Genomic DNA, 23,133 nt, shown 5'->3' with positions numbered 1-23,133 from the left:
ATCTATGGATTTCACGTGACTGGGCAGGGGTGCAGCCATGGGAGCCAGGCCCACCTACTGGGGAGCCAGGCACAGCCAATCAGAATGAGTTTTTCCCCACAAAAGGGCTTTATTACAGACAGAAATATGGCTCAGCAGAAATGAACATTTAATTATCTGAAAACAGCTCTGGTGGACCTTCCTGCAGTCAGCATGCCAATTGCACGCTCCTTCAAAACTTGAGACATCTGTGGCATTGTGTTGTGTGACAAAACTGCACTTTTTAAAGAGGCCTTTTATTGTCCCCAGAACAAGGTGCATCTGTGTAATGATCATGCTGTTTAATCAGCTTCTTGATATGCCACACCTGTCAGGTGGATGGATTATCTTGGAAAAGGCGAAATGCTTACTAATAGGGATGTAAACAAATTTGTGCACAACATTTGCGAGAAATACGCTTTTTGTGTGTATGGAAAAATTTTGGGATTTTTTATTTCAGCACGTGAAACATGGAACCAACACTTTACATGTTGCGTTAATATTATTGTTCAGTGTACTACCTTTCTAACTTTGAACAGCTTTAAATATGTGACAAAACAGAGGTGTACTCCCCACCCTGCTGGCGCAATTGACTAGGCAATGGAATAGAAACCAGAAGGTCGCAGGTTCTAATCTTGCCAAAGCACCGTCTCAATTTTTTTTTATTTATAGCCCTGGTTACACCTTGCATTAACATGTGGTTTTCGTGATGTGATCCCATCACTATCACTCTATTAAGCTTAGCCGTATCTTACACATGGTATTAAAATGTCTTATTTGTCCTGGTCCCTCTTATTTGAGAGATTTCTATTTTTAGATACATTCACTCCATAGAGCAGCGGGCTGGACAGCCAACAACGCAGCTTTTAAAGGCATTTTCCCCTATGTCCACGGATATCGCATTTACGGTCATCTCTGCAGATCGCGGCTCAAATCAGAAATTACCTTTAAAATGTCAAGCGTGCTATAATCAATAAATCAAATGTATTTATAAAGCCCTTTTTACATCAGCAGATATTACAAAGTGCTCTACAGAAACCCAGCCTAAAACCCCAAACAGCAAGCAATGCAGATGTAGAAGCACGGTGGCTAGGAAAAACTCGCTAGAATGTCAGGAACCTAGGAAGAAACCTAGAGAGGAGGGGTGGCCGGTCCTCTTCTGGCTGTGCCGGGTGGAGATTATAAGAGTACATGGCCATTAAGGCCAGATTGTTCTTCAATATGTTCAAACGTTCATAAATGACCAGCAGGGTCAAATAATAATCACAGTGGTTGTAGAAGGTGCAACAGGTCAGTACCTCAGGAGTAAATGTCAGTTCACTTTTCATAGCCGAGCATTCAGAGGTCGAGACAGCAGGTGCGGTAGAGAGAGAGAGAGAGAGTCAAAAACAGCAGGTCCGGGACAAGGTAGCACGTCCGGTGAACAGGTCAGGGTTCCATAGCCACAGGCAGAACAGTTGAAACTGGAGCCAGCCAGGAGACATCAGGCCAGGTAGTCCTGAGGCATGATCCTAGGGCTAAGGTCCTCCGGGATGGGAGAGAGATAAATTAGAGGGAGCATACTTAAATTCACACAGGACACCAGATAAGACAGGAGAATTACACCAGATATAACAGACTGACCCTAGCCCCCCGGCACATAGACTACTGCAGCATAGATACTGGAGGCTGAGACGGGTGGGTCGGGGGACACCGTGGCCCCGTCCGACGATACCCCTGGACAGGGCAAACCAGGCAGGATATAACCCCACCCACTTTTCCAAAGCACAGCCCCCACACCACTAGAGGGATATCAACAGGCCATTCTAGGGACAATAAGGAGGCCTGCGTCTTGTGACCGTAGCGTACATGTAGGTATGTACGGCAGGACCAAATCAGAGAGATGGGTAGGAAGCCAGTGTAGAGAGGCTAGCACTGGAGTAGAGTAATATGATCAAATTGTTTGGTTCTTGTCAAGATTCTAGCAGCCATGTTTAGCACTAACTGAAGTTTATTTAGTGCTTTATCCGGGTAGCCGGAAAGTAGAGCATTGCAGTAGTCTTATCTAGAAGTGACAAAAGCATGGATTAGTTTTTCTGCATCATTTTTGGAAAAAAAACATTTCTGATTATTTAAAAATGTTACGAAGATGGAAAAAAGCTGTCCTTGAAATATTCTTGATATGTTCGTCAAAAGGGAGATCAGTGTCCAGAGTAACGCAGAGGTCCTTCACAGTTTTATTTGAGACAACTGTACAACCATCAAGATTCATTGTCAGATCCAACAGCAGATCTCTTTGTTTCTTGGGACCTAGAACTAGCATCTCTGTTTTGTCTGAGTTTAAAAGTAAAAAATGTGCCACCATCCACTTCCTTATGTCTGAAACACAGGCTTCCAGGGTAGGCAATTTTGGGGCTTCACCATGTTTCATCAAAATATACAGCTGTGTGTCGTCCGCATAGCAGTCAAAGTTGACATTGTGTTTCCGAATGACATCACCAAGAGGTAGAATATATAGTGAAAACAATAGTGGTCCTAAAATGGAACCTTGAGAAACGCCGAAACGTACAATTGATTTGTCAGAGATCCACAGAGACAAACTGATATCTTTCCGACAGACAAGATCTAAACCAGGCAAGAACATGTCTGTGTAGACCAATTAGGGTTTCCAATCTCTCCAAAAGAATGTGGTGATCGATGGTGTCAAAAGCAGCACTTAGGTCTAGGAGCACAAAAACAGATGCAGAGCCTTGGTCTGACGCCATTAAAAGGTAATTTACCACCTTCACAAGTGCAGTCTCAGTGCTATGATGGGGTCTAAAACCAGACTGAAGCGTTTCGTATACATTATTTGTCTTCAGGAAGGCAGTGAGTTGCTACGCAACAGCTTTATCTAAAAATCTTTAGAGGAATGGGAGATTCGATATAGGCCAATCGTTTTTTACATTTTCCGTGTCAAGGTTTGGCTTTTTCAAGAGAGGCTTTATTACTGCCACTTTTAGTGAGTTTGGTACACATCCAGTGGATATGGAGCTATTTATTATGTTCAACATAGGAGTGCCAAGCACAGGAAGTAGCTCTTTCAGTAGTTTAGTTGGAAAAGGGTCCATGATGCAGCTTGAGGGTTTAGAGGCCATTACTATTTTCATGAATGTGTCAAGAGATATAGAATAAAAAAACGTGAGTGTCTCCATTGATCCTAGGTCCTGGCAGTTCTGTGCAGACTCAAGACAAATGAGCTTTGGAGAAATACGCAGATTCAAAGACTGCACTCAATGAACTTTATACGGCCATAAGCAAACAGGAAAATGCTCATCCAGAGGCGGCGCTCCTAGTGGCCGTGGACTTCAATGCAGGGAAACTTAAATCTGTTTTACCTAATTTCTACCAGCATGTTAAATGTGTAACCAGAGGGAAACCAAACTCTAGACCACCTTTACTCCACACACAGAGACGCGTACAAAGCTCTCCCTTGCCGCCCTCCATTTGGCAAATCTGACCATAATTATATCCTCCTGATTCCTGCAAAAACTAAAGCAGGAAGCACCAGTGACTCGGTCAATAGAAAAGTGGTCAGATGACGCAGATGCTAAGCTACAGGACTGTTTTGCTAGCACAGACTGGAATATGTTCCGGGATTCTTCCGATGGCATTGAGGAGTACACCACATCAGTCACTGGCTTCATCAAAAGTGAATCGATGATGTCGTCCCCACACTGACTGTACGAACATACCACAACCAGAAGCCATGGATTACAGGCAACATCCGCACTGAGCTAAAGGGTAGAGCTGCCACTTTCAAGAAGCGGGACTCTAACCCGGAAGCTTATAAGAAATCCCACTAGGCCCTCCGACGAACCATCAAACAGGCAAAGCGTCAATACAGGACTAAGACTGAATCGTAGTACACCGGCTCCGACGCTCGTCGGATGTGGCAGGGCTTGCAAACTATTACAGACTACAAAGGGAAGCACAGCTGCAAGCTGCCCAGTGACACGAGCCTACCAGACGAGCTAAATTACTTATATGCTCGCTTCGAGGCAAGTAACACTGAAAATGCATGAGAGCATCAGCTGTTCCAGACGACTGTGTGATCACGCTCTCCGTAGCCGATGTGAGTAAGACGTTTAAACAGGTCAACATTCACAAGGCTGCAGGGCCAGACAGATTACCAGGACGTGTACTCCGAGCATGCGCTGACCAACTGGCAAGTGTCTTCACTGACATTTTCAACCTCTCCCTGTCTGAGTCTGTAATACCAACATGTTACAAGCAGACCACCATAGTCCCTGTGCACAAGAACACTAAGGTAACCTGCCTAAATGACTACCGACCCGTAGCACTCACGTCTGTAGCCATGAAGTGCTTTGAAAGGCTGGTCATGGCTCACATCAACACCATTATCCCAGAAACCCTAAACCCACTCCAATTTGCATACCGCCCCAACAGATCCACAGATGATGCAATCTCTATTGCACTCCACACTGCCCTTTCCCACCTGGACAAAAGGAACACCTATGTGAGAATGCTATTCATTGACTACAGCTCAGCGTTTAACACCATAATGCCCTCAAAGCTCATCACTAAGCTAAGGACCCTGGGACTAAACACCTCCCTTTGCAACTGGATCCTGTACTTCCTGACGGGCCGCCCCCAGGTGGTAAGGGTAGGTAACAACACATCCACCACGCTGATCCTCAACAGTCCCTCAGGAGTGCGTGCTCAGTCCCCTCCTGTACTCCCTGTTCACTCATGACTGCATGGCCAGGCACGACTCCAACACCATCATTAAGTTTGCCAATGACACAACAGTGGTAGGCCTGATCACTGACAACGACAAGACAGCCTATAGGGAGGAGGTCAGTGACCTGGCCGTGTGGTGCCAGGACAACAACCTCTCCCTCAACGTGATCAAGACAAAGGAGAGGATTGTGGACTACAGGGAAAAGAAGAGGACCGAGCACGCCCCCATTGTCATCGACAGGGCTGTAGTGGAGCAGGATGAGAGCTTCAAGTTCCTTCGTGTCCACATCACCAACAAACTAACATGGTCCAAGCACACCAAGACAGTCGTGAAGAGGGCACGACAAAACCTATTCCCCCTAAGGAGACTGAAAAGATTTAGCATGGGTCCTCAGATCCTCAAAAGGTTCTGCAGCTGCACCATTGTATTTTTTGTGTTATTTTTTTTTTGTATTCTTTCTTAAAACTGCATTGTTGGTTAAGGGCTTGTAAGTAAGCATTTCACTGTAAAGTCTACACTTGTTGTATTCGGCTCATGTGACAAATAACATTTGATTTGATTTGAGTCCTTAATTTGCTTTCTAATGATCATGATCTTTTCATCGAAGAACTTCATGAATTCATCACTGCTGAAGTGCAAGCCATCCTCTCTTCTTGAATGCTGCTTTTTAGTTAGCTTTGCGACAGTATTAAAAATACATGTAGGATTGTTCTTATTCTCCTCAATTAGGTTGGAGAAATAGGATGATCGAGCAGCAGTGAGGGCTCTTCGACATTGCACCGTACTGTCTCTCCAAGCTAGTCGGAAGAATTCCAGTTGGGTGGAGCACCATTTCCGTTCCAATTTTCTGGAAGCTTGTTTCAGGACTCGGGTATTTCCTGTATACCAGGGAGCAAATTTATTGTGACAAATGTATTTTGTTTTTAGGGGTGTGACTGCATCTTGGGTATTACGCAAGATTACATTTAGATCCTCAGTTAGGTGGCTAACCGACTTTTTGTACTCCGACGTCCTTGGACAGTCTGGAAGGGCATCTAGGAATCTTTGGGTTGTCCCGAGAATGTATTGCACGGCTTTTGATGATCCTTGGTTGGGGTTTGAGCAGATTATTTGTCGCGATTGCAAACGTAATAAAATGGTGGTCCGATAGTCCAGGATTATGAAGAAAAACAATATTTATTCCACGAGACAAAACTAGATCCAGGGTATGACTGTGACAATGAGTAGGTCCGGACAAAACCCACTGAGCGGATGATGGCTCCGAAAGCCTTTTGGAGTGGATCTGTGGACTTTTCCATGTGAATATTAAAGTCACAAAAAATTGGAATATTATCTGCCATGATTACAAGGTCCGATGGGAATTCAGGGAACTCAGTGAGGAACGCTGTATACGGCCAAGGAGGCCTGTAAACAGTAGCTATAAAAAGTGATTGAGTAGGCTGCCTAGATTTCATGACTAGAAGCTCAAAAGACGAAAACGCAGGATATTTTTTTTTTTTGGGGGGTAAATTGAAATTTGCTGTCGTAAATGTTAGCAACAGGCCTCATTTAACACAGTAAATTAATCAAGCTTGAGCCATGTTTCATTCAGGCCAATCACATCAACATTATGATCAGTGATTAGTTCATTGATTATGACTACCTTGGAAGTGAGGGATCTAACATTAAGTATCCCTGTTTTCAGATATCACAATCTCTTTCAATAATGACAGGAATGGAGGTGGCCTTTATTCCAGTGAGATTGCTAAAGCGAACACCGCCATGTATAGTTTAGCTCAACCTAGATCGAGGTACAGACACAGTCTCAATGGGGATAGCGGAGCTGACTACACTGACTGTGCTAGTGGCAGACTCCACTAAGCTGGCAACAGCCTGCTGCCTGGCCTGCACCCTATCTCATTGTGGAGCTAGGAGTTAGAGCCCTGTCTATGTTGCTAGATAAGATGAGAGCACCCCTCCAGCTAGGATGGAGTCAGTAACTCCTCAGCAGGCCAGGCTTGGTCCTGTTTGTGGGTGAGTCCCAGAAAGAGGGCCAATTATCTACAAATTCTATATTTTGGGAGAGGCAGAAAACAGTTTCAACCAGCGATTGAGTTGAGACTGCTGTATAGCTCATCACTCCCCCTAACTGGGAGGAGGCCAGAGACAATTACTTGATGCCGACATCTTTCTAGCTAATTTACACGCTGATCTATGTAGCGCTTGGTGACCTCTGACCGTTTCATCCTAACGTCGTTGGTGCCGACGTGGATAACAATATCCCTATACTCGCCAGTTTTAGCCTTAGCCAGCACCATTTTCGGAGTAGCCTTTACGTCGGTAGCCCTGCCCCCTGGTAAACAGTGTATGATCCTTTTAAAATCTAATATAAGAATCGAATCACGGGTTTAAAGGGTTGCATAATCCAGATGTTTACATGAGACATCCAGATAGAATGTGTCCCTGACTACTACCTCCAGAGGTGGACAAGATCAGGACACAGGACACACGTTACAACCAGGTATAAACAGGTCTCTAGAGGCCAATCCACAGGGTTCAGTAAATGTGTTTTATTCATAATATATCAGTAACATACTTTACAATCTGGGTATTAGAAGCACTAATTCTTAGATGTCAGCCATTGTAAACAGGCACAAAAATAATTGTATGGTAACTTGAGCACTGAATTAAGACATTTGTCAAATTCCACATACAGATGGTAATATACAATCTTGTACACATTTCTCACAGCAACACATCTAAATCGTAAAATGAGTCTTTAGTCAGTTTCAATATTCTTCTCTGAAGGACAGGAATCTATGGCCCAAGTAGTGTGATTGCAACCATCATATCTGAGGAATAGTTGGAGGAAAATATCACTTTAAATTAAAAAGTAAAAAAAAAACTATACAAAAAAATGAGGAACCCGAATCAAGATGACAAAAACTAAAATATGAAAAAGAGGGCCAACAGTAACAATTGTATTGAACTGTCATCTAGGAAGTATGCATGTCATGTAAATATGTACAATTATTACACCAGTCCCAATGTCAATAAGACTTATTTTACAAAGCACTAATCCATTCTTCAGATATGGGGTTTCCACTTTACTTATGGCAGTCTTGTAAATATCTTCAGTCAAAACCGTCACATCTCTGTCATCACACACAACATGAATAAAAATGGACAAACACATAGAAAATGCTGGAGAGCCCACGCAACAAAAATTCATAGCTTGAGCCGTGTCCGTCTTCTCCATTTTGTCTCTGAGCAGGCCAAAGACTCCCTGCTCTCCTTGGACAGTGTGTTTGTATTGAAGGGACTTTTCTGGGTATAGATGGGCAGGCCTGAATGTGTAAAGGCCACCAGAGTAGTGGGTTGTTGATGGGGGTAGTAGCTTCAGTATCACATGGTCACATGTCTATGTAGGGCCTACAATGACCTTACCAGTAGGACGGTTGGTTGGGGCGATGGGGAGTTAAACCAGGCAGCGACTGTAGTGTCTGTAGGCCCTACAGGTGACGGCCATGACAGGAAGTGACATCATACCTCTGCGTCTCAGTGTTTCTCCAGCGCTCTGGTCAGCAGGTCATTGAGGCGGGCGATCATGGGTCGGGGGTCGTCGTTGAGGCCCGCTGCGATCATTGCGTTGTCGTAGATCTGGAGGATATGGAGCATGACAGGCCTGCATGAAACTGACAACTGGTACCAACAAGAGTGAAACTAACAACTGGAATAAGACCAGAGGTCCATGTTATGATCAAAGAGAGTATACTCTACCTGCTCCAGCAGCAGTTGTGCGAGTGCAGAGTCGGACTCCTTCAGTGAGTGCATCTTCTTGATGAGGTCATGACTATAGAGGAAAGGGAGAGCAGGAGACAAACACAAATCAACACAATACTATTGTGATATTGAATAGTACATTGTTGGGAAGGGCTTGCAAGTTAAGCATTTCACTGTACTTCTGCATGTGACAAATAAAACTAGAAACTATTATGGATTTGGACATAAAACGCCTCGATTTAGAGATCCCTCTCCACTCCATCCCTCCACTCTCCCTCTCGTACCCAGCGTTGATCTCCAGGGTAGGCTGCAGCATCTGGGCCCTCTCCTCGGTACTGCGGGCCATCTGCTGAGTACGCAGGAAGTGGCGTGCGGCGCCCATCTCCAGCACCGTGATCATGGCCGGGTGGGTGTCCAGACGAGGGGTCACCTGGAGGTCAGGGGGTCAAAGGTGAAGAATGAGCGTCGGTCAGTCAGTCAATCAGTTATTCACTTACTCCGTAGACCTGAGATGCGTCAGTTACTGGACACAGACAAACAAAGGAAACCTTACAAATTCACTGATTCTTACATACAGTACCAAAGTCCAGTTAGCCAGTAGTTACTGTATACAGTGAGGGAAAAAAGTATTTGATCCCCTGCTGATTTTGTACGTTTGCCCACTGACAAAGACATGATCAGAATGTCAAAAATGTTATAAATTGATTTGCATTTTAATGAGGGAAATAAGTATTTGACCCCTCTGCAAAACATGACTTAGTACTTGGTGGCAAAACCCTTGTTGGCAATCACAGAGGTCAGACGTTTCTTGTAGTTGGCCACCAGGTTTGCACACATCTCAGGAAGAATTTTGTCCCACTCCTCTTTGCAGATCTTCTCCAAGTCATTAAGGTTTCGAGCCTGACGTTTGGCAACTCGAACCTTCAGCTCCCTCCACAGATTTTCTATGGGATTAAGGTCTGGAGACTGGCTAGGCCACTCCAGGACCTTAATGTGCTTCTTCTTGAGCCACTCCTTTGTTGCCTTGGCCGTGTGTTTTGGGTCATTGTCATGCTGGAATACCCACCCACGACCTATTTTCAATGCCCTGGCTGAGGGAAGGAGGTTCTCACCCAAGATTTGACGGTACATGGCCCTGTCCATCGTCCCTTTGATGCGGTGAAGTTGTCCTGTCCCCTTAGCAGAAAAACCACCCCAAAGCATAATGTTTCCACCTCCATGTTTGACGGTGGGGATGGTATTCTTGGGGTCATAGGCAGCATTCCTCCTTCTCCAAACACGGCGAGTTGAGTTAATGCCAAAGAGCTCGATTTTGGTCTCATTTGACCACAACACTGATCACCCAGTTCTCCTCTGAATCATTCAGATGTTCATTGGCAAACTTCAGACGGGCCTGTATATGTGCTTTCTTGAGCAGGGGGACCTTGCGGGCGCTGCAGGATTTCAGTCCTTCACGACGTAGTGTGTTACCAATTGTTTTCTTGGTGACTATGGTCCCAGCTGCCTTGAGATCATTGACAAGATCCTCCCGTGTAGTTCTGGGCTGATTCCTCACCATTCTCATGATCATTGCAACTCCACGAGGTGAGATCTTGCATGGAGCCCCAGGCCGAGGGAGATTGACAGTTCTTTTGAGTTTCTTCCATTTGCGAATAATCGCACCAACTGTTGTCACCTTCTCACCAAGCTGCTTGGCGATGGTCTTGTAGCTCATTCCAGCCTTCTTTAGGTCTACAATCTTGTCCCTGACATCCTTGGAGAGCTCTTTGGTCTTGGCCATAGTGGAGAGTTTGGAATCTGATTGATTGATTGCTTCTGTGGACAGGTGTCTTTTATACAGGTAACAAACTGAGATTAGGAGCACTCCCTTTAAGAGTGTGCTCCTAATCTCAGCTCGTTACCTGTATAAAAGACACCTGGGAGCCAGAAATCTTTCTGATTGAGAGGGGGTCAAATACGTATTTCCCTCATTAAAATGCAAATCAATTTATAACATTTTTGACATACGTTTTTCTGGATTTTTTTGTTGTTGTTCTGTATCACACTGTTCAAACCTACCATTAAAATTATATAGACTGATCATTTCTTTGTCAGTGGGCAAATGTACAAAATCAGCAGGGGATCAAATATGTATGTATGTATGTATGTATGTATGTATGTATGTATCTATGTATGTATCTATGTATGTATGTATGTATGTATGTATGTATGTATGTATGTATGTATGTATGTATGTATGTATATATATATATATATATATATATATATATATATATATATATATATATATACACACACATACACAGTGGGGAGAACAAGTATTTGATACACTGCCGATTTTGCAAGTTTTCCTACTTACAAAGCACGTAGAGGTCTGTAATTTGTATCATAGGTACATTTCAACTGTGAGAGACGGAATGTAAAACAAAAATCCAGAAAATCACATTGTATGATTTTTAAGTAATTAATTTGCATTTTATTGCATGACATAAGTATTTGATCACCTACCAACCAGTAAGAATTCCAGCTCTCACAGACCTGTTAGTTTTTCTTTAAGAAGCCCTCCTGTTCTCCACTCATTACCTGTATTAACTGCACTTGTTTGAACTTGTTACCTGTATAAAAGACACCTGTCCACACACTCAATCAAACAGACTCCAACCTCTCCACAATGGCCAAGACCAGAGAGCTGTGTAAGGACATCAGGGATAAAATTGTAGACCTGCACAAGGCTGGGATGGGCTACAGGACAATAGGCAAGCAGCTTGGTGAGAAGGCAACAATTGTTGGCGCAATTATTAGAAAATGGAAGAAGTTCAAGATGACGGTCAATCACCCTCGGTCTGGGGCTCCATGCAAGATCTCACCTCGTGGGGCATCAATGATCATGAGGAAGGTGAGGGATCAGCCCAGAACTACACGGCAGGACCTGGTCAATGACCTGAAGAGAGCTGGGACCACAGTCTCAAAGAAAACCATTAGTAACACACTACGCCGTCATGGATTAAAATCCTGCAGTGCACGCAAGGTCCCCCTGCTCAAGCCAGTGCATGTCCAGTAAGAGCATTGAAGATGGGTCGTGGCTGGGTCTTCCAGCATGACAACGACCCGAAACACACAGCCAGGGCAACTAAGGAGTGGCTCCGTAAGAAGCATCTCAAGGTCCTGGAGTGGCCTAGCCAGTCTCCAGACCTGAACCCAATAGAAAATCTTTGGAGGGAGCTGAAAGTCCGTCCCCAGCGACAGCCCCGAAACCTGAAGGATCTGGAGAAGGTCTGTATGGAGGAGTGGGACAAAATCCCTGCTGCAGTGTGTGCAAACCTGGTCAAGACCTACAGGAAACGTATGATCTCTGTAATTGCAAACAAAGGTTAATATTAAGTTCTGCTTTTCTGATGTATCAAATACTTATGTCATGCAATAAAATGCAAATTAATTACTTAAAAATCATACAATGTGATTTTCTGGATTTTTGTTTTAGATTCCGTCTCTTACAGTTGAAATGTACCTATGATAAAAATTACAGAACTCTAAATGCTTTGTAAGTAGGGAAACCTGCAAAATCGGCAGTGTATCAAATACTTGTTCTCCCCACTGTGTGTGTGTGTGTGTGTATATATATATATATATATATACACTGCTCAAAAAAATAAAGGGAACACTTAAACAACACAATGTAACTCCAAGTCAATCACACTTCTGTGAAATCAAACTGTCCACTTAGGAAGCAACACTGATTTACAATAAATTTCACATGCTGTTGTGCAAATGGAATAGACAACAGGTGGAAATTATAGGCAATTAGCAAGACACCCCCAATAAAGGACTGGTTTTGCAGCTGGTGACCACAGAACACTTCTCAGTTCCTATGCTTCCTGGCTGATGTTTTGGTCACTTTTGAATGCTGGCGGTGCTTTCACTCTAGTGGTAGCATTAGACAGAGTCTACAACCCACACAAGTGGCTCAGGTAGTGCAGCACATCCAGGATGGCACATCAATGCGAGCTGTGGCAAGAAGGTTTGCTGTGTCTGTCAGTGTAGTGTCCAGAGCATGGAGGCGCTACCAGGAGACAGGCCAGTACATCAGGAGACGTGGAGGAGGCCGTAGGAGGGCAACAACCCAGCAGCAGGACTGCTACCTCCGCCTTTGAGCAGGAGGAGCACTGCCAGAGCCCTGCAAAATGACCTCCAGCAGGCCACAAATGTGCATGTGTCTGCTCAAACGGTCAGAAACAGACTCCATGAGGGTGGTATGAGGGCCCGACGTCCACAGGTGGGGGGTTGTGCTTACAGCCCAACACCGTGCAGGACGTTTGGCATTTGCCAGAGAACACCAAGATTGGCAAATTCGCCACTGGCACCCTGTGCTCTTCACAGATGAAAGCAGGTTCACACTGAGCACGTGACAGACGTGACAGAGTCTGGAGACGCCGTGGAGAACGTTCTGCTGCCTGCAACATCCTCCAGCATGACCGGTTTGGCGGTGGGTCAGTCATGGTGTGGGGTGGCATTTCTTTGGGGGACCGCACAGCCCTCCATGTGCTCGCCAGAGGTAGCCTGACTGCCATTAGGTACCGAGATGAGATCCTCAGACCCCCTTGTGAGACCATATGCTGGTGCGGTTGGCCCTGGGTTCCTCCTAATGCAAGACAATGCTAGACCTCATGTGACTGGAGTGTGTCAGCAGTTCCTGCAAGAGGAAGGCATTGATGCTATGGACTGGCCCGCCCGTTCCCCAGACCTGAATCCAATTGAGCACATCTGGGACATCATGTCTCGCTCCATCCACCAACGCCACGTTGCACCACAGACTGTCCAGGAGTTGGTGGATGCTTTAGTCCAGGTCTGGGAGGAGATCCCTCAGGAGACCATCCGCCACCTCATCAGGAGCATGCCCAGGTGTTGTAGGGAGGTCATTCAGGCACGTGGAGGCCACACACACTACTGAGCCTCATTTTGACTTGTTTTAAGGACATTGCATCAAAGTTGGATCAGCCTGTAGTGTGGTTTTCCACTTTAATTGTGAGGGTGACTCCAAATCCAGACCTCCATGGGTTGATAAATTTGATTTCCATTAATAATTTTTGTGTGATTTTGTTGTCAGCACATTCAACTATGTAAAGAAAAAAAGTATTTAATAAGATTATTTCATTCATTCAGATCTAGGATGTGTTATTTTAGTGTTCCCTTTATTTTTTTGAGCAGTGTGTATATATATATATATATATATATTAGACTGGATAAAATCAGTCACACAAGACTTCTGAAGAGGCTATGAAGATACCCTGGGCCGTTAATACTGGGTTGGTGTGTTATAGTGAAGAGAACCTGGACAGTTAACTACTGGGTTGGTGTGTTATAGTGAAGAGACCCTGGACCATTAACTACTGGGTTGGTGTGTTATAGTGAAGAGAACCTGGGTCGTTAACTACTGGGTTGGTGTGTTATAGTGATAGAGAACCTGGACCATTAACTACTGGGTTGGTGTGTTATAGTGATAGAGAACCTGGACCGTTAACTACTGGGTTGGTGTGTTATAGTGATAGAGACCCTGGACCGTTAACTACTGGGTTGGTGTGTTATAGTGATAGAGAACCTGGACAGTTAACTACTGGGTTGGTGTGTTATAGTGATAGAGAACCTGGACCGTTAACTACTGGGTTGGTGTGTTATAGTGATAGAGAACCTGGACAGTTAACTACTGGGTTGGTGTGTTATAGTGAAGAGAACCTGGACCGTTAACTACTGGGTTGGTGTGTTATAGTGATAGAGAACCTGGACAGTTAACTACTGGGTTGGTGTGTTATAGTGAAGAGAACCTGGACCGTTAACTACTGGGTTGGTGTGTTATAGTGAAGAGACCCTGGACCGTTAACTACTGGGTTGGTGTGTTATAGTGATAGAGAACCTGGACCGTTAACTACTGGGTTGGTGTGTTATAGTGATAGAGAACCTGGACAGTTAACTACTGGGTTGGTGTGTTATAGTGAAGAGAACCTGGACCGTTAACTACTGGGTTGGTGTGTTATAGTGAAGAGACCCTGGACCGTTAACTACTGGGTTGGTGTGTTATAGTGATAGAGAACCTGGACCGTTAACTACTGGGTTGGTGTGTTATAGTGATAGAGACCCTGGACCGTTAACTACTGGGTTGGTGTGTTATAGTGAAGAGACCCTGGGTCGTTAACTACTGGGTTGGTGTGTTATAGTGAAGAGACCCTGGACCGTTAACTACTGGGTTGGTGTGTTATAGTGATAGAGACCCTGGACCGTTAACTACTGGGTTGGTGTGTTATAGTGAAGAGACCCTGGGTCGTTAACTACTGGGTTGGTGTGTTATAGTGAAGAGAACCTGGACAGTTAACTACTGGGTTGGTGTGTTATAGTGAAGAGACCCTGGGTCGTTAACTACTGGGTTGGTGTGTTATAGCAGGGTTTCCCAAACTCGGTCCTGAGGCTACCCCCTGGGTACACGTTTTGGTATTTGAATCAGCTGTGTAGTGCTAGGGCAAAAACCAAAACATGCACCCAGGGGGGCCCCAGGACCAAGTTTGGGAAACCCTGTATTATAGTGTTGGGCCGTTCCCTATTGGGTTAGTGGGTTATAGTGATCATGGTGACTAGTGTAGATAGTAATGGTAGAGTAACTGTACCTTGATGTTGGTGACTCTGTTTCCCAGATTGTTCCTCATCCAGGAGATCAGATCCTCTGCCTGCTCCTCTGTCAGACGCTCAGAGGCTATAGACACAGGAGAGAACATGGAGTCAGTATTAGAGTACTTCATATTACTGTCAGAAGCTAGGTTAACTCCTAGATTAGCTCTGGGGCTGTGGTTGGAGGCTAATGGGCAAATTTAACTTATTCTCCCATTAGCTAGTTTTCCATCCAATTAGCGACAGATTTTCATGCGAATATTCTAAAATCTGCATAAAAACAATATGTGCATTTCCCACCAGTGATGTGTTTCCATCAAATTGACTTGAGGATAAAGGGCTGTGCGTGATTACATAGTGCACATAAAAATACTATTTGCTATTAAATTCCCATGTACGGAATAAAAAAATGCAAGTTAAATGGGTTTCCATCGCATTTTCAAAAATGTTGTTATATAGCGAGTGTGCCCACTCTGGTATTGGCACGTGTGCTCTAACCAACAGCTTGCAGATACAGTGCAGGTATAGCCTACAACATGATGACATTATTATGGACAAAAGTGCGAGATTCTTTTTATTTGTCAAACGGCAGCCAAGCATCGATCATCATGTCACCAGAATAAGACCCTCAATATTTATTGGAAAGCTCATCACCTTACACTTTCACCACCCTGTGAAGTTCATCATCATTTATTTAATCTGTAGCCTAATAAACTGCATGCTTTCCCGAGTCGTAGTGGAAGGACCACACAATATTTGCGCATAAAAGCATTTCCACCACAATTTCTCGCATCATTAATTGTACAGACCCAAAAATATCCCACCTTGTCTATTGTGTTTCGTTTTGTCGACATTTGGAAAGGTAACCGACAAATTAGCTGTTTCCATCAGGCCTGTCGTGACATTTTTTATCCCACAAGTACATTACTGGCATCAAAAGGTTGGATGGAAACTTGGTTATTGACATCAATGCACGATTAAGTGAAAATGCGACTTTAGTGAAACTAAGGATTACCCCTCAAATGAATCTAACTTCACAAAGCATTCAGTGACCTGGTCTGAGAGAGAGAGAGGTCTTACCTGGCTTGCTGTCCTGGTACTTCTCCTCCTTGTAGTGGTCCACCACAATGTCTGTTTCCACAGAGATCAGCTTCTTCTTGTCAAACTCTCTGAGGTGCAGGAGGGTGAGCTCGTCAAACTGTTCATAGCAGAACAGCACCTGGAGTGACAAAGAAAAAGTTAGACACTGACAACAACTCGAGGGAGTAATGGTGAAACAACTCGAGGGAGTAATGGTGAAACAACTCGAGGGAGTAATGGTGAAACAACTCGAGGGAGTAATGGTGAAACAACTCGAGGGAGTAATGGTGAAACAACTCGAGGGAGTAATGGTGAAACAACTCGAGGGAGTAATGATGAAACAACTAGAAGGAGTAATGGTGAAACAACTAGAAGGAGTAATGGTGAAACAACTCGAGGGAGTAATGATGAAACAACTCGAGGGAGTAATGGTGAAACAACTAGAGGGAGTAATGGTGAAACAACTCGAGGGAGTAATGATGAAACAACTAGAAGGAGTAATGGTGAAACAACTAGAGGGAGTAATGATGAAACAACTTGCCCCGCACTTCTGTCTTAAATTCCCATCTGAAAAGTAGCCTGGCCCCAGATGTATGGTCGTTGTTTGACATGACAATGCTCATAGGAGTTAGCAAGACAGCCAACAGATCCCAGTAGCAGGCTATCTGAAAACAACTCACCTCCATGTCTTTCTGCTTCATGGCCTCAAAGTAGGGGGAGTGTTCAGCCAGGTGTCGGTTTGGGGCACACAGGTAGTAGATGTTACGTGTCCCGGCCTTCATACGGGAACCGTACTCCATCAGGTTGGTCTGCTGGCCCGCGGGTAGCACCGAAGACTCAAATCTCAACAGCTTGCCGATGTCCTCCTGTACACAGAGAGAGAAAGACAGAGACAGAAAGGAGAAGATAAGAGAAGACCAAAAACAGAGTGATAATGAGTGTGGGATATGACTGATATAAGTCACATTTCTGATTCTTAGGACATAACCCTCTTGCTCCCTTCCACAAAAAACCCGATAATACCAAAAACAACCTACATCCATACCAATATGTTTTTCTACTTTACGCCTCCATTCCTCCACCCCAGCTCTCCCCTATCCCAGCCCCCCAGTCTCACCCTGACGTCCTGCTCCTGTGTGGTGACGATACCCTCCCTGATGAACAGGCCGTAGTCCTCAAAGAACTTGGCGTACTTCTCAGGTTCCTTCTTACTCTGGTCCATCAGGAACTTGATGATACGCTGCTGTAGCACATCCCTCAGCTTCCTGTAGAGAGAGTGAGAGGGAGGGATGGAAATCATGAAAGAGGCGGAGAGCATGAGAGAGAATAAAACGAAGGGAGTGAGAGAGCCATGGATGTAAGGGAGTAGGAGTAGAAAGATGCTGTATGGAACAGAGGGGTGATGTGTGCTACAGACTAGCAATAGCTAATTGGAGTGTCATCGTCTGGAAAGAGCTGATGTGTTGTAGGGCTCCAGTCTCACCTGATGAGGGTGCTCTCCTGCAGCAGCTCTCTGCTCAGGTTCAATGGGATATCCTCACTGTCCACCACACCTGTATACACAAATACATAAACACACTGTTATACTGTAACACTAGCATTTACAATCAACAAAGGATCCGGAAAGAGACCGACAAAGTGAAGTCAGACAAGGAAACACACACCAGAGGGCAGATGAGGGGGGAAAGATGAAGGGAGACAGATTAAGATGGGCACAGCTGAGGAGGTACTGAATAAAGACTGACCTCTAAGGAAGCGTAGCCACTTGGGTAGGATTTCAGTGGCCTTGGTCTGGATGAGAACCTTCCTGCTGTACAGAGCCACGCTGGAGCCCATCTCTCTGCTCACGTCAAACATGGACGGCTTCTGCTCACACACAGTAATATTAGAGACAGTCATGAACATACCGGTACATCCAACATTAACAACTGTGGTGTTATTATGTCACAGAGCCTTGACCTCAGAAAGATCTACTTTAACATCACATTAGTTTCTCTCTGTTCCTCAACAAGTATATTTGCTCCTTTCCCCTCTCCCCAGCCCTTCCACTCCCCAGTCACACCCCTACCCCTCTATTCCCCCCCCCCCACCCCACAGTGCCACCTACCCCTCTATTCCCCCCCCCTACCCCACAGTGCCACCTACCCCTCTATTCCCCCTACCCCACAGTGCCACCTACCCCTCCATCCCCCCCACCCCACAGTGCCACCTACCCCTCTATTACCCCCCCTACCCCACAGAGCCACCTACCCCTCTACCCCCCACCCCTCTATTCCCCCCGACCCCACAGTGCCACCTACCCCTCTATTCCCCCCTACCCCACAGTGCCACCTACCCCTCTATTCCCCCACCCCAGTGCCACCTACCCCTCTATCCCCCCCACAGTGCCCCCTACCCCTCTATTCCCCCCTACCCCACAGTGCCCCCTACCCCTCTATTCTCTGCTCACAACCCTCAAGTCCCAACCTTCCAGCCCCCAGTCACACCCTTAGTACATCTTACCCCTCTCCCAAACTCCCATCTCCTCACCCCCAAGATCCACCCTGACCCTACTCCCTTTCCTCACCACGTCTGGGACGTAGAAGATGGAGCGGATGTTGACGGGGGCATCAGCGCGGTAGTGCAGTGTGTAGCGGGGCTTGTCGTACGACTGAGCCACGTAGCGGTAGAACTCCTCATGCTGCCACTCACTGATCGACTTAGGCTCCATCATCCACAGGGCCTGGGGAGAGGGAGGTTAATATACCATATGATACACTGTTACACAGAGCATGCAGGTAGGTAGATACACACACACTCACTGCACACGCAGGCAGGCAGGCAGGCACACACACTCCACTATAAAATAGGACTAATAACTGAGGATCAGCCCAACAAGTTTTTCAGAACAAATTAGCTGCCAATTAATGTATCAATCAGTTTGTGTCACTTGAATTTGTTCCCCCCCTGATAAGTTGATTCCCTCTATTAGAATCGATGCGGACGCCCTCAATTGACTACTTGATAAACCCAGTAATTTAACTCATCCATACTAACAGCTCCATGAAGGACATAATAAGCCATCACAATCAGAGCGGTCCAATGAAAAATAATCGCTGTGATCCATCTCAGCCCTGTATGAAGTTGATAGAACCAGAAGAGTGGGCCAGGTGCTCACCTGAAGAGTGTTGATTAGTCGCCCATTAAGGAAGATGGGGAAGCTGACAAAGTTGCTGTATTTGGTCACCACCTCTGCAACAACATATGACATCCGTTAGTCCTGACTGGGCAACGAGCAAGCCTCCAACGCTTACACTTACTCTGACATTAATCTTGCACAAAATATTATGCATGTTGAATGTCTACTATGTATGTGGAATGTCTATAAAAGATAGTACAGTCATCAAAGGGGTCTTATATGGTCCATACCTTTGACTCTGTCCTCAGCAGAGAAATCCTTGCAGTCATCCTTGAGGTGCAGCACTATCTTAGTGCCTGTTCTGACCCCACTGGCCTCAGCTATCTCAAACACTCCAGACCTGTGGAGCACAGAGATTACACACTGTGGTCCGAGTCTTTTACATCAAACATATTCAAATGTGTTACTAAGACGTACCTCACTATCACTCCCTTTTCTCACCCAATCCATCAACCCACCTCTCTCTCCTCCTCTCCTCCCTGCTCCTTCTCTTCTCTCTCTCTCTCTCTCTCTCTCTCCATCCCCCTCTTTCTCACCATCCCTTCCTCTTCTCTCGCTCTAATCAATTCCTCTCCTCCCCTCCCCATCCCTCCCTCTGCTCTTACCCATCAGAGGACCACTTGTATCCGGGGCTGCCGGGCTCGGCTGACTGGGAGTAGACGTCCACGCGGTCAGCCACCATGAAGGCAGAGTAGAAGCCCACGCCAAACTGACCAATGATGGAGCTGCTGGCCTCCACCTGGCTCTGCAGGGAATCCAGGAATGCCTAGGAAGGAGGGATGGAGGAGAGAAAGAGAGAGGAAACAGGGCTAAAATATGTGAATTAATGGAAAAGAGACACCAACAAAAGTGAGCAAATTGATTAAATGGGAAAGCTGAGGCCCTGAAATTGTAATTGAATGAGCGATTGTTGATAATGAAAAACAAATTGGGCCGGGACGATACCAGTATCGCGATACTCGTTAGTAGCGTGGTAAAGAAACAATACACAAAGCTGATTTAACTTCTTTAGGAAAACAGCCCTAATGTTGGAATCAAACATCATTATGATGTCATCCAGAGTCACATGTAATTATTTTCCAAGCTATAGCACTAAATATTTTACATACAGCAGGTTTTTCAAAGGACCAAAGAGTTTTCATTTTTGTCATGGAATTTATTTTGCGATACTGGTATTGTCACAGCCCTATACATTTTTTAGAATTTTTCTCAAGTCATTGGAATTAAATCATAAAAAAATGGGAATGCAGATAATGGGGAAATGTAAGAATTGTAACAAAGATAAGGGAGCTAGGTTTTTACCTTGGATCCAGAGCGAGCGATAGTCCCCAGGTTGGCCACCAGCTCCTCTTGGTTCATCCCAACTCCGGTGTCCTAAAAGAGGAAGATAATGGCATAGAAATACTCTGCTGTTAAGCATCACCAAGAGAAAAGGACCGTTTGGTAGTACATTCCTCCCTATCTTCGGAACTACAGCCAGCTGTCAGAACTACAGCCAGCAAGTTTTATAACTGTGCAGTTCCTATTCATCCACCAGGTGGCAGACTGATTCAGTGCTATACAGAACTTTGAAATGATGAATAGAAAGATCTAACAGTGATTATGTGCATTTTAAGTCGATCAAATTCGAATTTGAAGTTGATTCATGACTAAAACATTTCTAAGAAAGACAGGATAAAAAAATTAAAAGAAACTCTTAAAAGCATTTCAAAAGACCCCATGTTACCAGTCACCATAGCCACCCTAATCCCTCGTCCTGGTTTGGGCGTACCTGGATGGTGAAGGTGCCCTTGGCCTGGTCCGTCTGTAGGTGGATCTCCATGGGGGCCGTGTCGCCCCCTCCCGTTATCAGCTTGTGGCGCAGCTTCTCCAGGGCATCGCTGCCGTTGGAGATCAGCTCACGGATGAACACCTGAGCAATGGGCCAAGAGGGAAAAGGTTATAAACACAGAATATCTTCGCCAAATGTTCCTAAAACACATAGCTATATACGGCAGGCATATTATCACTGGTCCATCAGTTAGTAATTTATATACATTCAATGAGTTCTCAAGTTGCTGTGACGGGTCAGACCATCACCCACCTCCTTCTCTGAGTACAGAGATCTAGCCACAATGTCCAAGAGTTTCTTGGTCTCAGCCTGGAACTCATGCTTGGAAAAGGTGCCTGGACAAATCAGATTGAAAACTGTTAACATACAAAGCTAAGCTAAGGAAGTTAAGGACACTGGATGTGGACTACAGTATATCATAGGCTACACATCAAAATATCCAGTGTCCATTAATGTTACCAAAGCATAATACTATGACAATCAATGGCTAGTGAGGTTGAAGTTTCAATTGTTATAGCCCAAAACTGAGAATGTTAGCTAACAACAGGTCTGAGGTCAGAAAACATAACATCACCTTGGACATTCTCTGTGTCTTGGATGATTGTGTGCAGGGGTTCTTCCTCGGGAGCTTTCTCCTCTGCCTCTAGAATATTCTGTACTTCTGGAACCTTCTCTGTTGCTGGAGCTTTCTCGGCTTCTAGAACCTTGTCTGCCTCCAGACTGACTTTCTCAGCTTCCTTGGTGCTGTAGTAGGAGTACTGGGTCAGACCAAGGCCTGGATGGCTGGGGTTCCACATGCCGGTTCTGGACCATTGTTTCTGCTGTTGCCTGACATGAGCATCTGTTGACAGGAGAGGAGGAGATAGAAGGCGGGGTGTGAGGTCATGCAATAATCATATTGAATTTTCAAATGCATTGAGTGAGTGTCAGTGGTCATGGTTAGTTTTTCTAGAACGTCCTTGCCTTGGATTTATCTGATGCAACATGGATGAATGCTTACAATAGAGTTGTAGGTTAGGCCAAGGATATTTCCTTGGTAAAGATACTGGTCGTCTGTGCTGCGGTACATGCTAAGGGCCGGCAGGCAACTATCCCCATATTTATATGCAATGGTTCTGTCACATATGTCATTCATTCACCAGATGCCAAATATCAAAAGCAGCTAGCTAGCTCAAACAAAAATAGTTGGATGGCTAGCTAGATACATTAGTCAATAAACACCGCATTCCAGTCGTCGACACGTTCATGTTGCATAATGACAGTGAGTGATCTTGTGTACTGTAACGTTAGGCTAGCTAATGCACTGCAGTTATATGAGCTAGCTCGCTACCGTTAGCTAGCCGGCTAGCGGCTTACCTTCACTGAATGTGCTCGTGACAGTCCTACTACCCAATCCTCGTCCAGAACACAGGAGTCTGGAGTTGGCCCTTTGAGATGAACCCACAGCGAATTTGAACAATTTCAGGCACCGAGACATCTTTGACAGAGCGAGAGGTCGTTTGACCTATTCAACACACGCTGAACAGAAGTGCGACAGCACAAGTAGGACCTCTTTCGGTCGCACGAAAATGACGTAATCAAAGCTACTAACGTATTGCCTGTGTAGAGATGAGAAATAAATATGATGAAAATAAGGGCATTAGAGAATTTGGGTGCAAATGGAAAAACCCCATTCCCGGCATAAGAGTACATTTGCATTAAGACAAATCTACAATTTAAGACACAAAAAGATCTACATGTTTAAAGTTGCCAGTTCCAAAGGTCCCAATAGTTACCTTTAATTGAATGTCATTGTTGTGTAGACTGATTAAGATAGGTGTGCACTGTGCAGCAATCTAATATTTTACCATCTGTTTGCAACCACCTATATGGCACGTTTTGCTGTAT

The 23,133-nt window shown here is 45.1% G+C and overlaps 1 protein-coding gene across 1 annotated transcript; it reads right to left on the bottom strand.

Moving 5' to 3' along the window:
- Positions 1 to 7,268: 7,268 nt before the first annotated feature.
- LOC121551260 (heat shock protein 75 kDa, mitochondrial-like) lies at positions 7,269 to 22,797 on the bottom strand. Its single transcript, XM_041863710.2, has 18 exons — positions 22,603 to 22,797; positions 21,821 to 22,087; positions 21,499 to 21,581; positions 21,187 to 21,327; positions 20,718 to 20,789; positions 20,021 to 20,181; positions 19,646 to 19,755; positions 19,395 to 19,468; positions 18,804 to 18,959; positions 17,983 to 18,103; positions 17,721 to 17,790; positions 17,355 to 17,502; positions 16,918 to 17,103; positions 16,238 to 16,376; positions 15,157 to 15,242; positions 8,788 to 8,933; positions 8,501 to 8,573; positions 7,269 to 8,380 (listed from the first exon to the last, which is right to left on the bottom strand). The coding sequence occupies exons 1-18, from the start codon at positions 22,721 to 22,723 to the stop codon at positions 8,279 to 8,281; spliced, it is 2,256 nt and encodes a 751-aa protein (XP_041719644.2). The 5' UTR covers positions 22,724 to 22,797; the 3' UTR covers positions 7,269 to 8,278.
- Positions 22,798 to 23,133: the final 336 nt, after the last annotated feature.

This window comes from Coregonus clupeaformis, chromosome 35, assembly GCF_020615455.1.
Source record: "Coregonus clupeaformis isolate EN_2021a chromosome 35, ASM2061545v1, whole genome shotgun sequence".
Classification (NCBI taxonomy): domain Eukaryota; kingdom Metazoa; phylum Chordata; class Actinopteri; order Salmoniformes; family Salmonidae; genus Coregonus; species Coregonus clupeaformis.
Note: the sequence above shows the minus strand (reverse complement) of the source record. Positions and strands in the feature narration are given on the sequence as shown.

Excerpts from the sequence above, each read along its gene's own strand:
- LOC121551260 (XM_041863710.2), bottom strand. The coding sequence starts at position 22,723 with ATGTCTCGGTGCCTGAAATTGTTCAAATTCGCTGTGGGTTCATCTCAA. Across the intron at positions 17,503-17,720 it reads CAGGAGAGCACCCTCATCAG|GAAGCTGAGGGATGTGCTAC; the intron begins GTGAGACTGGAG and ends CTCTCTCTACAG. Across the intron at positions 8,381-8,500 it reads CACAACTGCTGCTGGAGCAG|ATCTACGACAACGCAATGAT; the intron begins GTAGAGTATACT and ends CATATCCTCCAG.